The sequence below is a fragment of the Saimiri boliviensis genome, chromosome 13 (assembly GCF_048565385.1).
Source record: "Saimiri boliviensis isolate mSaiBol1 chromosome 13, mSaiBol1.pri, whole genome shotgun sequence".
Classification (NCBI taxonomy): domain Eukaryota; kingdom Metazoa; phylum Chordata; class Mammalia; order Primates; family Cebidae; genus Saimiri; species Saimiri boliviensis.
The window spans coordinates 53,039,471-53,051,807 of NC_133461.1; the positions used below are offsets into that span (position 1 = coordinate 53,039,471).

At 43.1% G+C, this 12,337-nt stretch overlaps 1 protein-coding gene across 3 annotated transcripts in view; it reads right to left on the minus strand.

The window, feature by feature from the left end:
* HRH4 (histamine receptor H4) overlaps positions 1 to 12,337 on the minus strand; it is a 42,583-nt gene that overhangs the window by 8,026 nt on the left and 22,220 nt on the right. For all 3 annotated transcript variants that reach the window (XM_074383673.1, XM_074383672.1, XM_003924774.3), the window contains one exon: positions 4,723 to 4,886. In XM_074383673.1, the coding sequence (XP_074239774.1) occupies positions 4,723 to 4,886 (164 nt within the window). The remainder of the gene's footprint in view (positions 1 to 4,722; positions 4,887 to 12,337) is intronic.

Consider the following 12,337-nt stretch of genomic DNA (forward strand, 5'->3'; position numbering starts at 1 on the left):
GAAAGGATGGCCCTGTCGGCACCTTGATTTTAAATGTCTAATCTTCAGAAATGGGAGAGAATAAATTCCTGTTGTTTTCAGCAACCCCGTTTGTGGTCTTGTTATGGTAGCCCTAGCAACAAGCATCATGTCCCAGCGAGTCCTCCCAGGGCAGGATTTCCTGTGGTCTTGATTTTATTGTCAAGTTTCTTTCTTCTCCTGCCAGTAAAGAAATACCCTTCTTTTACTATCTTAATTCTGTGTACAATTTTTTTTTTGAGACGAAGTTTTGTTCTCATTGCCCAGGCTGGAGTGCAATGGCATGATCTTGTCTCGTCTCACCACAACCTCCACCTCCCAAGTTCAAGCAATTCTCCTGTCTTAGCCTCCCAAGTAACTGGGATTACAGGCATGCGCCACCACACCCAGCTAATTTTGTATTTTTATTAGAGACAGGGTTTCTCCATGTTGGTCAGGCTGGTCTCGAACTTCCAACCTCAGGTGATCCGCCTGCCTCAGCCTCCCAACGTGCTGGGATGGCAGGCATGAACCACCATGCCTGGCTTTTTTTTTTTTTTTTTTTTTTTTTTTTTTTTTTTTTGAGATGGAGCCTCGCTCTGTCACCCAGGCTGGAGTGCAGTGGTCCAATTTCGGCTCACTGCAGCCTCCACCTTTTAGGTTCAAGTTCCTGCCTCAGCCTCCTGAGTAGCTGAAATTACAGGCACCCACCACCAAGCTCATTTGATTTTTGTATTTTTAGTAGAGACTGGGTTTTGCCATGTTGGGCAGGCTGATCTCCAACTCCTGACCTCAAGTGATCTGCCAGTCTCTGCCTTCCAAAGCCCTGGGATTACAGGCGTGAGCCACCTCTATGTACCATGCCCAGCCTCTATGTACATTTTAATTCCCATTCCCTCCAGCTATCATGAAGACCTGCTGTTCTTCCCCACCCAACTCTGACTTCAGCCACATGGAATCTGCCCCTCCAGAAAACCTCTCTGAGGACTGTAATTATGTGCTCCACCTGCACTGAGCTTTTCTTTTCCAAATTATTGTCAGCTTTCCATTTCCCAGGCCACCCATCCCTTTCCCCTTTCTTACTTTCAGCTATAGTAAGGGTTCAGCTCCCCCACTGCTGCTTCCTATGGGCTCCCAGTGGTCTTTGAAGGCTTCCTTCTGTTTTCACATGGCTGCATTTGAACTATTCGCCAGCAGAGGTACAAGGTCTGCCTGAGCATCCCTGCCAGCACCCACACATTCATTTGTGGAACCTATGTATTCTACTCTGTGCTGTGCACAGGGGACCCAGGACCTAGCCAACCCATCCCTCATCAGGTTTACAGCCTGAATTGCCAGGGGAATTCCTTGGGGCAAGACTAGGATTTAAAAACAAAAAACACGCCAGGCACGGTGGCTCACGCCTGTAATCTTAGCACTTCGGGAGGCCAAGGCAGGAGGATCACTTGAGGTCAAAAGAAATCACCCTGGCCAACATAGCAAAACCTCTTCTCTACTAAAAATACAAAAATTTGCTGGGCGTGGTGTTGTGCACCTGTAATATCATCTACTCAGGAAGCTGAGGCAGGAGAATGGCTTGAACCCAGGAGGCCGAGTTTGCAGTGAGCCGAGAGTGTACCACTGCACTCCAGCCTGGGGGACAGAGCAAGAAAGAAATTTTATTTCTGTCTCAAAGAAATAAAAATAAAAAATAATAATAATAAACAAAAAGAAAGTCTAATTCTCTCTGGGCATCATCCCTCATCTCTCTATAACCTCTAAGTACTTTGCCCAACTGGGTAAGCTGTCCCTTTTCTGCCCCTAAACCTGAGAGTAAATTCAAAAGCTGAGCCATCCAGATAAGGAAGCCCTAGGAACATCCAGTGGAGATTAAAAAGAAATGTTAACCCAGAAAGAAAGGAAAAAATGTAAAGTGCAAATGGGAAAGATTCTGAATTAGAGCACTGTTTTTCAAACACTTGACTGTGATCTAAAGTAAAAAATATATTATATATCATAACCAAGAACACAGATGAAAGTATTCATAAAACAGTATTTAATTTTCTTACATTCAAGATACTCTGATGTTTTCTAATTTTTTATTTTGTTCTATTCAATATTTTTTTCTTTTTTTGAGATGAAGTCTTGCTGTGACACCCAGGCTGGAATGCAATGGTGCAATCTCAGCTCACTGCAACCTCCACCTCCCAAGTTCAAGCAATATTCCTGCCTCACCCTCCCAAGTAGCTGGGATTGTAGGCAAGCACCACCATGCCTGGCTAATTTTTTTGTATTTTTAGTAGAGATGGGGTTTCACCCTAATGACCAGGCTAGTCTCCAACTCCTGACCTCAAGATATCCACTCACCTTGGTCTTCCAAAGTGCTGGGATTACAGATGTGAGCCACCATCCTCAGCTGTTCTATTCTATTTCATTCCGTATTTTTTCACTGAAAACAAAGGTCACAGCCCACTAAACTGATTTCATAAATCAATAATGGGTCAAGGCTAGCAGTTTGAAAAATATGAGACTATAGGCATTTGAATTGTTAATCTAAGCTGATCTGCACTGTCTGCATACAATACAAACTGCAGTGGACTCTGGTGCCAATGAAGTACTCAATGCTAAGGGGCAGACACAGCTGGCTGCCCTCCCACATCCATTCTCCCCTCCTTCCTGACTATGTGGTGGCTCAACTAGAGTTTTCCAGCTTCCTTTGTGGCAAGATGGGACCATGTGACTAAGTTTCACCAATTAAATGTAAGTGGAAATGACTGCGTGACTCTGCACTACTTGGTTAAAAGAAAAATCCTTTGCTCTGAACTTCTTCCCTTTCCCCTTCCTGTCCAGAATCTAGTATGACAACAACCTGACTTTGACCATGCAGAGGAGAATGGCCTAAAGCAGAGGCCAGACAACTACTGTCCATGAAATAATAGATATGGGCTACGTGCAGTGGCTCACGCCTGTAACCCCAGCACTTTGGGAGGCAGAGGCAGGCGGATCATCTGAGGTCAGGAGTACGAGACCAGCCCGGCCAACGCAGTGAAACCCCATCTCTACTAAAAATACAAAAATCAGCCAGGCGTGGTGGTGCGCACCTGTAATCTCAGCTACTCAGGAGGCTGAGGCAGGAGGATCACTTGAACCTGGGAGGCAGAGGTTGCAGTGAGCCAAGATCATGCCATTGCATTCCAGCCTGGGTGACAGAGTAACAAATGTGGCCCACCACCTATTTGGATAAATAAAATTCTATTGAAACAGAGCCAAGTACATTTTTGTATATATTATCTATGGCTGTTTGGGGGATACAATGGTACATTTGAACAGTTGCAATGGAAACCGTAGGTCCTACAAAGCCAAAAATATTTGCTATCTGACTCTTTATAGTGAAGGTTTGCCAGTCCCTGCCCTACAAGGTGCAGAGCCACCTGCCAGCAGGGTTCCTGGGTGAGTTCCTAGAGCAGAGAATGTACCCTTTCATGGACTGTTGTGTGAGAGAAAAACAAACTTTTATCTTGCTTAAGCCTCCACATTTTAGAGTCTCTTTGTCACAGTAGTTTATCTTTGCCTGATCTAATACACCTTCCAATCCTGTCAACCTCCAGCTGCACAATCCTCCCAGGCTAGAGCTGTCACTGTCCTCTCAAGGCCCCCAGCACAGCATTTGGTCCATTGTACTGAATCCACATGTTCCTGGATCTACCTCCATGTAGATGACTATGCTCGTCAAAAATAGAGACTCACACAAAAAAAGAAACGACACATACTGGGGCCTACCTGAGGGTGGTGGGTGGGAGGAAGAAGAGGATTAAAAAGACTACCTATCAGATACTATGCTCATTACTCAAGTGACAAAATATTCTCTACACCAAAACCCCCACAACATGCAGCTTACTCACGTAACAAAGCTGAATACATATCCCCTGAACCCAAAACAAAAGTTCGAAAGAAGATAAAATAGAGACTCTGCATATTCACTTCTGTAAGCCAGCACTCAGCAAAATGCCTATCACACAGTAGTCTCCCAAAGAGTTGGGTCCCTGAGATGGGAATGAAGGCCTCCCATGTAGGCCTCAAAGGTTTTAGATCACTGCTTCATATTTCTGTGGCCCCCTTGTCCTTACTTCAACCTTATTTTCTCCTTCGTTCCATTGCTGAGAAATTTACCTGACTTAAGAATTTCCACTAACTCGTAGATGAGGCTATTCCAAATCTTGAGTAAGTTCTGGCTTCCTGGGCATGGGTTCTAAATGGCATGAGGACTTGATCTTTCTGGCTGGTCCCACTGTGTAAACTGTAGCTTCCCTGTAACTGTCTTTTCCTTTGGCCATTCAGAATTGATTCCCTCATCATATTTCAAAGTCTGGGATTCTTTCTACTGTCCTCCAAGTTCCATTCCAAGGAATATATTCAGGTCTCAGTATATCTACGGAGTGGAACCGATAAACCTACCATGAATGTCATGTCCATCCAATCTACTATAGACTCAGTATACCAACTGGGACAACTTGCCTTGGGTTTTCTTTGATTTCTTCCCATTTCAACAGCACCTAGGTGAGTGAATTATCCAAATCATACAAACTAACAACCAGCAAGAACTTTATGCCAGACAACAAAAGGAGAGGGCTCCTCCAAGGTCTGTCAATTAAATTAAAAATTAGGCTTCAAAGAATTTTTGCTTGGGAATCCAACACGTACATTTACATAATCTTCTAAGGGGGATAAATTAATGTTTTGACTTACAGCGTTTGAGACTGACAGGTATCGATCATAGCTGATGAGGACAATGTTATATACAGATGCTGTACATAAAAGATAGTCAGTCGTGAGCCAGAATACACAGATTTCCTTTCCAAAATCCCATTCAAACACTGTGTGAGGGATGTACAAAGGAATGGAGATCACACCTGCACAGGAAAAACAGAAGTGTAAAAAATGAGTGCACATCAATGAACACAAAGGAGAATGTTTTAATGGCGACACAACACCATGACATATCTGAATTCACTACAAATGGTTTGGTTCTAATTTAGAAATTCATAGTATTTCATCAAGCAGCTCAGGACAGATTTTCTACACACTCCTTAAATGCCATTTTTCTAAGAAGGGTCATGAACATTGTACAGTTGGCCTCCCTTATCTGTGGATTCTACATCTGTAGATTCAACCAATCACAGAGAGAAAATATTTGGATAAAAACTGCATCTGTACTGGACATGTATAGACTTTGACTAATGGTAATAACTTCTGGTCATTATTCTCTAAACAACACAGTATAACAACTATTTACACAGCACTCACATTGTCTTTGGTATTATATGTAATCTACAGATGATTTAAAGTATATGGGAGGGGCCGGGAGTGGTGGATCACTCCTGTAATCCCAGCACTTTGGGAGACCAAGGTGGGTGGATCACCTGAGACCAGGAGTTCGAGACTGGCCTGGGCGACATGGTGAAACCCCATCTCTATTATTAAAAATAACAACAAATAATAATAAAGTAGACAGGAGGATGTGTGTAGGTTACATGCAACCACTACAGCATTTTATATCAGGAACTTCAGTTTTCTTGGAGTCCTGGAACAAACCCCCCACGGACACCAAGGGGTGACTGTACTTTCAATGGCTCCTTTCTACTTTCCAAATTAAGTACAGGTCTTATATTTCCAGCCATAGGCAGCATAAATCATGTTTACTTTTTTCATGCTCTAACCCAAACGGAATGGACCATCCTTCCCCCAAACACAATGCACATTTTCACATCCCTTTTATCTTTGCCAACGTCATTCTTTGTTCCTAAAATGTCCATCTGTCTTCTACTAAAAAGTCAATTCAGGCCGGGCATGGTGGCTCAGCCCTTGGGAGGCTGAGGCAGGTGGATCACCCGAGGTCAGGAGTTCCAGACCAGCCTGCCCAACTTGGTGAAACCCAGTCTCTACTAAAAATACAAAAATTAGGCGGACATGGTGGCACACACCTATAATCCCAGCTATTCAGGAGGCTGAGGCAGGAGAATCACTTGAACCCAGGAGATGAAGGCTGCAGTGAGATAAGATTGCGAGCACCACTGCACTGCATCCTGGGTGACAGAGTGAGACCTTGTCTCAAAAAAATAAAAATAAAAAATAAATAGTCAATTTGTTTCCTTCTCATTTTTCACTAAAACCAAAAAGTGACCTCCTCCATGTCCTCTTTCTGGGGGCTTCCTCAGCAGAAGTGACCCCTCTGTCCTCTGCACTTGCCTGGTCCTTTGCTCATCTTTCCCTCTCTCATACATTAATTACTTCTACTTTTATATCATAGTCATCTTTTGAGTCTGTCTCTTCTGCGGATTAGGGCCATCTCACAAATCAATATCTGTGTTTCCTGCAACCTCTAGAGTTGGCCAATGACTTGTACATTTAACTTAAATTCATAACAGCCAATATGTTTTGCACAATTACCATATGGCAGACCCTGTGCTGTGTGCATTGCAAGTGTCACCTCATTCTGCCTTCATAGAAACTTTGTGAGGAAGGGATCATGCTGAGATAACACTTAAAGAACCTGAAGTTCAGAAAAGAGACAATTAGACCAAGGTCCACGTAGTTAGCAAGTGGAGAAGATTTATGTTAAACCAGGCAATGCAATTTCGGAACCTCTGACTTCACCTATGACTCTTTGCTGCATGAACACATAGATAAGCTCTACCACAGTGATGCTCAGCGCAGAAACTGCTTAACTGACAAGTGACAAAACAAGGTTCCTTTTCCTTTAGCTTCCAGGGGTTTTTAATTGCATTGGCATTTCACGAAGGTGTGATTAGTTGCTGAGAATATGATCTATTAGGTGGAAGCTCAGATAAAATCTTACTTTGTTGAGTTTCTTCAAATGTATCAGACACTTCCAGGAATTCCCATTTTTTCATATGAGAACCAAATTAGTCTATCATTAAGAACAATAACAAAGGTAAAGAAAAAGGAAAGGAAGAAGGAAAGCCTGCATTTTCAAAAATAAGACCACATGAGGCTATAATGGCATGGTTTCAGAACCAGTGGAAGGTAGTGCTAAATAAACCCTGCTATTCTGTCCCTAGGTTTACATACAAAGATGAAAGACAAGACCCCATAGAGATGAAGAGTTGCATGGTCAATTCTTATACGTAGTTCAAAGAACCTGTTTGTTTCATGTTTCAATTATATTTTCAATGATAAGTAAACTTCCTTAGGGTGCCTTTCATCTCCTCCAGGGTGAGTGTGTGTATGTCTATGATATAAAATAGGTCACTAGCTGAGCTTGGTTCATGCCTGTAATCCCAGCACCTTGGAAGGTTGAGGCAGGTAGATCACTTGAGCCCAGGAGTTTGAAATCAGACTGGGCAACATGGAAAAAAACCATTGCTACAAAGAAAAAAATACAAAAATTAGCTGGACATAGCAGCACATGCCTGTAGTCCAGCTAATCAGGAGGTTGAGGCAGGAGGATCACTTGAGCAAGGGACGTCAAGGCTGGAGAGAGACATAATCACACCACTGCACTCCAGTCTTGGTGACAGAGTGAGACCCTGCCTCAAAAATAAATAAATAAATAAATAAATAAATAAAACATAGGTCACCAATAATGGGTCAAGACTAGCAGTTTGAAAAATATGAGACTATAGGCATTTTAATTGTTCATCTAAGCTGATCTGCACTGAAGGAAATAAAAGTATCCACCAAACAGAGACATTTGTTCTCAACATGAGGATTTTCTACACTGGCACTCATTTCTCCCACAGAAATGAAAAAGAAGAGAGATGCCAGTCATACATTCTAGACACCAGTGACTGAGAGGTGCAGGGGAGAGGTGGGAGGTAAATGCTCTTTGTCACACGCTTTCTGATTTACACCAAAGAGGAAGAGTGTGTTTGAAAGCGTAGGAGCTGCTGGAAACTGGTTGGCTGGAGACAGGCTCTGGGGTAATCCTTTGATTTTCATAACCCCTGTGCTGTGCTGTCACCCTGCAGTCTATGTAATGTTTCTCTACTTGTGTCATTTCCTCCGTCTGGTTGAGCAAGAGATGTCTGTGGCTCATTCCAAAGAAGTTGCAAAAAAAGCGAATCTAAACTATTTCTCTGATATACCTACTCCAAACTGTTTCTACACCTTCAATTTTGGAATTATGATTTTGGGTCAAATGGAGTTGATAAGTAAAACTAAGAGCCAGTTTCTTGAATAGATTAAGACAAAACTGGAAAAAAAAAAAAAAAAAACTATATGCCCCACTTTCACAGTCCCATTCCTACTCCTCACCCCTCAATCACTCCACCCCAGTCTCTCTGGCCTCCAATGCACCACACACCCTTCCACCTCAGATCCTGTGCACCTGCTGCTCCTTGGCATGAAATGCTCTTTCCCCAAGGGCACCTTCTGTTTGCTCAAATGTCTTTCTTTTTTGCTTTGTTTTGTTTCGTTTGTTTTTTGAGGCAGTTTTCCAGTCTGGCTCTGTCACCCAGGCTGGAGTACAGCAGCACTCCACCTCCTGGGTTCAAGTGATTCTCCTGCCTCAGCCTCCTGAGTAGCTGGGATTACAGGCAGGTGCCATCATGCCCAATTAATTTGTGTATTTTTAGTAGAGATAGGAGTTTCATCATATTGACCAGGCTGGTCTTAAACTCCTGGCCTCAAATGATCCACCAGCCTCGGCCTCCCAAAGTGCTGGGATTACACGTGTGAGCCACAGCTCCTGGCCTTCAAATGTGTCTTTCTCAGCAAATTCTAGCTCCAAGGTTTAAAATTGCAGCCCCACCCCCAATACACTCCCTCTCCTTCATGTCTGCATTTTTTTCAGTAGCAATTATCAACCTCTAAAACACCATATAATTTGACTTAATTGTTTTTCTTGTTATTGTCTGTCTCCATGCCCCTGCTCCCAGTAGAAATAGAAGCATCACAAGGGCAGGGATTTCCACCTGTATTTTGACTGCTCTATACGCAGCACCTCAGAAAGCGCCTGCTTTAAAATATATGATTGCTGGATGAACAAATAGATAAGGATGGGGAAGCCCAGTTTGCTCTAAAATTGCCATCCATCTGGTATTGTCCCTTCTTTCTAAGCCAGCTAAGAAGCTACATCTTCCACGAGAAAATGGAAATTAAAGGTGGGAGGAGTTAAAATGCCAAGTAAATCTTTTGGGCCACCAGAGGAATGTGTGGATGATCGTGAGTGCACAGAGGGTGTTATGGCCTGAACGTGTATGTACCCTCCCCAAATTCACATGTTGGAGCCTTAACCCCTCATCTGGCTATATTTGGAACTATGACCTTTAAGGAAAAAAATTAAAGGTAAAAAAGTTAATAAGAGTGAGGCCCTGATCCAATGGTGTCCTTGTAGGAAGAGATAGCAGAGAGCTCGCCCTCCGTCTTTCTGTGCACACTCAGAAAAAGGCCTCCTGAGGGTGCACGTAGAGGGCAGCCATCTGCAAGCCAGAAAGAGAGCCTTCATCAGGAACCAAAACTGGCCAGAATCTTGAAATGCTTCTGGCTCCAGAACTTTGAGAAAGTAAATGTCGGTTGTTTAAGCCACCCAGTCTAGGGTATTTTGTTACAGCAGCCTGAGCAGATGAATGCAGAAGGCCAGGAAAGAGTCCTGAATTCGGGCATAGAGGTATCAAGATAAACTTTGCCCGTCTGAACATTTGGTTCAGGCTCTGATAGCAGCAACCACCTTTATCCCCTGAAGATCCTATCCAGCCATCTGTCACACGGTCACATAGGCCACAAATGCCAGCACATGTAGATGAGAATAAACTTCCCATAAATGGAAACAATGGTCACATGATAACACTTTCATAGATACTGATGTAGATATAGATAGTATGTGTTTCTCAGAATAGTGTACAGATGAGGTGTTATTTATATATCATCTGGTATAGCTAGTACTAGAATGTCTCCTCAATAAATCATTGCTTTCAACAGTAAATTCAGCCTGAGAAGCTAGCAGTTTGGGTGCCACAAATTTCGATTCTCCACAGTGGGCCAGTTCTGAAATGTGGGAAAAGAGGGCAATCAGAAAGAAAGGCCACAGTATCAACCACGTGTGAGGTTCTAATCTGCCCTGCCATTGTCACATGGCTCTGAAACACTGAATCTCATGACCCTAAATGTTAAGAATCAATGGCTTATAGCTGCAGAAAACCTCTTATGAGTTCTGCCCTGCACGCTCACCACCTCCATGCCTTTTTCCAGGCTCAGAGACGAAAGGTTCACTTCCAAGCATGGCAAAGGAGAAAGAACGGCACTGGCAGAAAACTTGCATCCTGTTACAAAAAGCTCCCAGGGACTGTGTCATGATGAGCCCTGCATCAAATATACAAACCTCTGGATGAAGCGGCACCAGGCGGGAGAGATGTAAGGGATGAGGCTGGCAGATGAATGGAGACTCTGACCTGACCTGCACCCGACTCCCTTAATCAGGAGCAAAAGAAATTATTTGAATTATTTCCTCACCCACCTGCTGATGGAGGGGACCATCAAAGGTGATAAGCTCAAGCCTTTGAGGGTGGGACTGCCATGATGCTGACCTTGGGCCAGACATGGAGACATTTCGATCTAGAACCATCTTTTTTTTTTGAGACAGAGTTTTGCTCTTGTTGCCCAGGCTGGAATGCAATGGCGCAATCTCAGCTCACAGCAACCTCCTGCTTCAACCTCCTCAATAGCTGGGATTACAGGCATGCGCCACCGTGCCTGGCTAATTTTGTATTTTTAGTAGAGATGGGGTTTCTTCATGTTGGTCAGGCTGGTCTCAAACTCCCAACCTCAGGTGATCCACCAACCTTGGCCTCCTAAAATGCTAGGATTTTAAGTGTGAACCACCAAGCCCAGCCATAGAACCATCTTTATTCAAAAGTTTCAGGGCTCAGGCCCTCTCAGCTGCCTCACCTGTCCCTCCCTAAAACTGGGACAGTCAGGGCCTCACTCTCTTTGGATTAGTAAAAACACATCATCTATTTTAAGTACTGACTGTCATCTGAAAGTCACAGGATTCTGTGAAGAAGGAAGAAGCAAGGGATACATATATTTGTAGTGGAACCTTCTCTATTTTCACATAAATAAACTTGTATATTTGTACATGTTTATGGGAGCACAGAGAATGATGTGGAAGGATCTACTTCAAGCGGCAAATATTGGTTACCTGAAGGAACAGAACTGAGGAAGCAAATGGGGAGATGTTACATTTTTTCAATACTTTAAGGGTTAGCTGCCTTGTCATTTCTATGCCATGACTCATAAATCAATTTCCTCAACTAGAACTTTTCTCCAGAACTTTCAATGCAACATCAGAACCATAGCTGCCCTGCCCAAATGCTTCCTGTTTCTTTGAAGAGTCCCATACTGTTCCTAGTCTCAGAAACCCAGTCTTGAACTCACATTTCTCTTTTCCTGCCCACCCCAACCCTTAGCCGCTCTGCCTGCTGGCCTTCCTTTCCAATCATCCTAGCTCAGGTTCTAACTGCATGATTTCTGCCTAGATTGCTGCAGGATAATCTCTGAAACCATGTCACCCCGTACTCCGGTTTCCCCACTTCTATGGCTCTTCCGATGCCTCTAAAGTAAAGCTTTGATCCTTTCACCTGTTTTAAAATCCTTAAAATCCTTATATCTCCACATGGCCTGCTGAATAAACTCCACTCCACTCTCACCCTGGTATTTAAGGCCCTCACTGTATAGACTTCAACTTCATCTCTACTGCTCCCTTGCACCCATCTGCACACCAGCCAGCTCCAAGCTCTCCCTTAGGAAGATAAGCACAATGATTTTTTGCGAGCATGCTTTTGCTCATTCTCGGAATACTCCTCTCCACCCTATCACTGCCTATGGAAATCCTATCCATCCTTCAAAGTTCATGTTAAATGCCATTGTTTGCTAACTAAACGTGCTTTATCCCTCCTCCAAGTGACCATAGCACTCATTAGGTCTTCTTGGGGTCTCATGTTACTGTATACTGCTATAGTCATTTCTGAATGTCTCTTGTCCACTCTTCTACATCAAAACTTTACTGGAAGAGACTAACCTAATCTTCTATAGATCCTTTGATTACCTAATAGTGTTTGCATACCTAGCAGTACCTACTATACATGGTGGATACTATACTAACATTTGTGACCTAGATCGGGGTTGACCCATATCTGCAGATAAATTTTTTAAAAAAAGGAACTAACACTTATTGAGTAATCATTGTATTCCAGGAAATGAACTAAGTATTTTATGTGTTTATTTCATTTTAACATAAATGTAAACCTTATGTAGCTATAAACAAAAACAACCTGAATATGCCAGATTAAATTATACTAGAAACTCCTATAAAACAACCTCATCAGCTGACACTTCACATCTA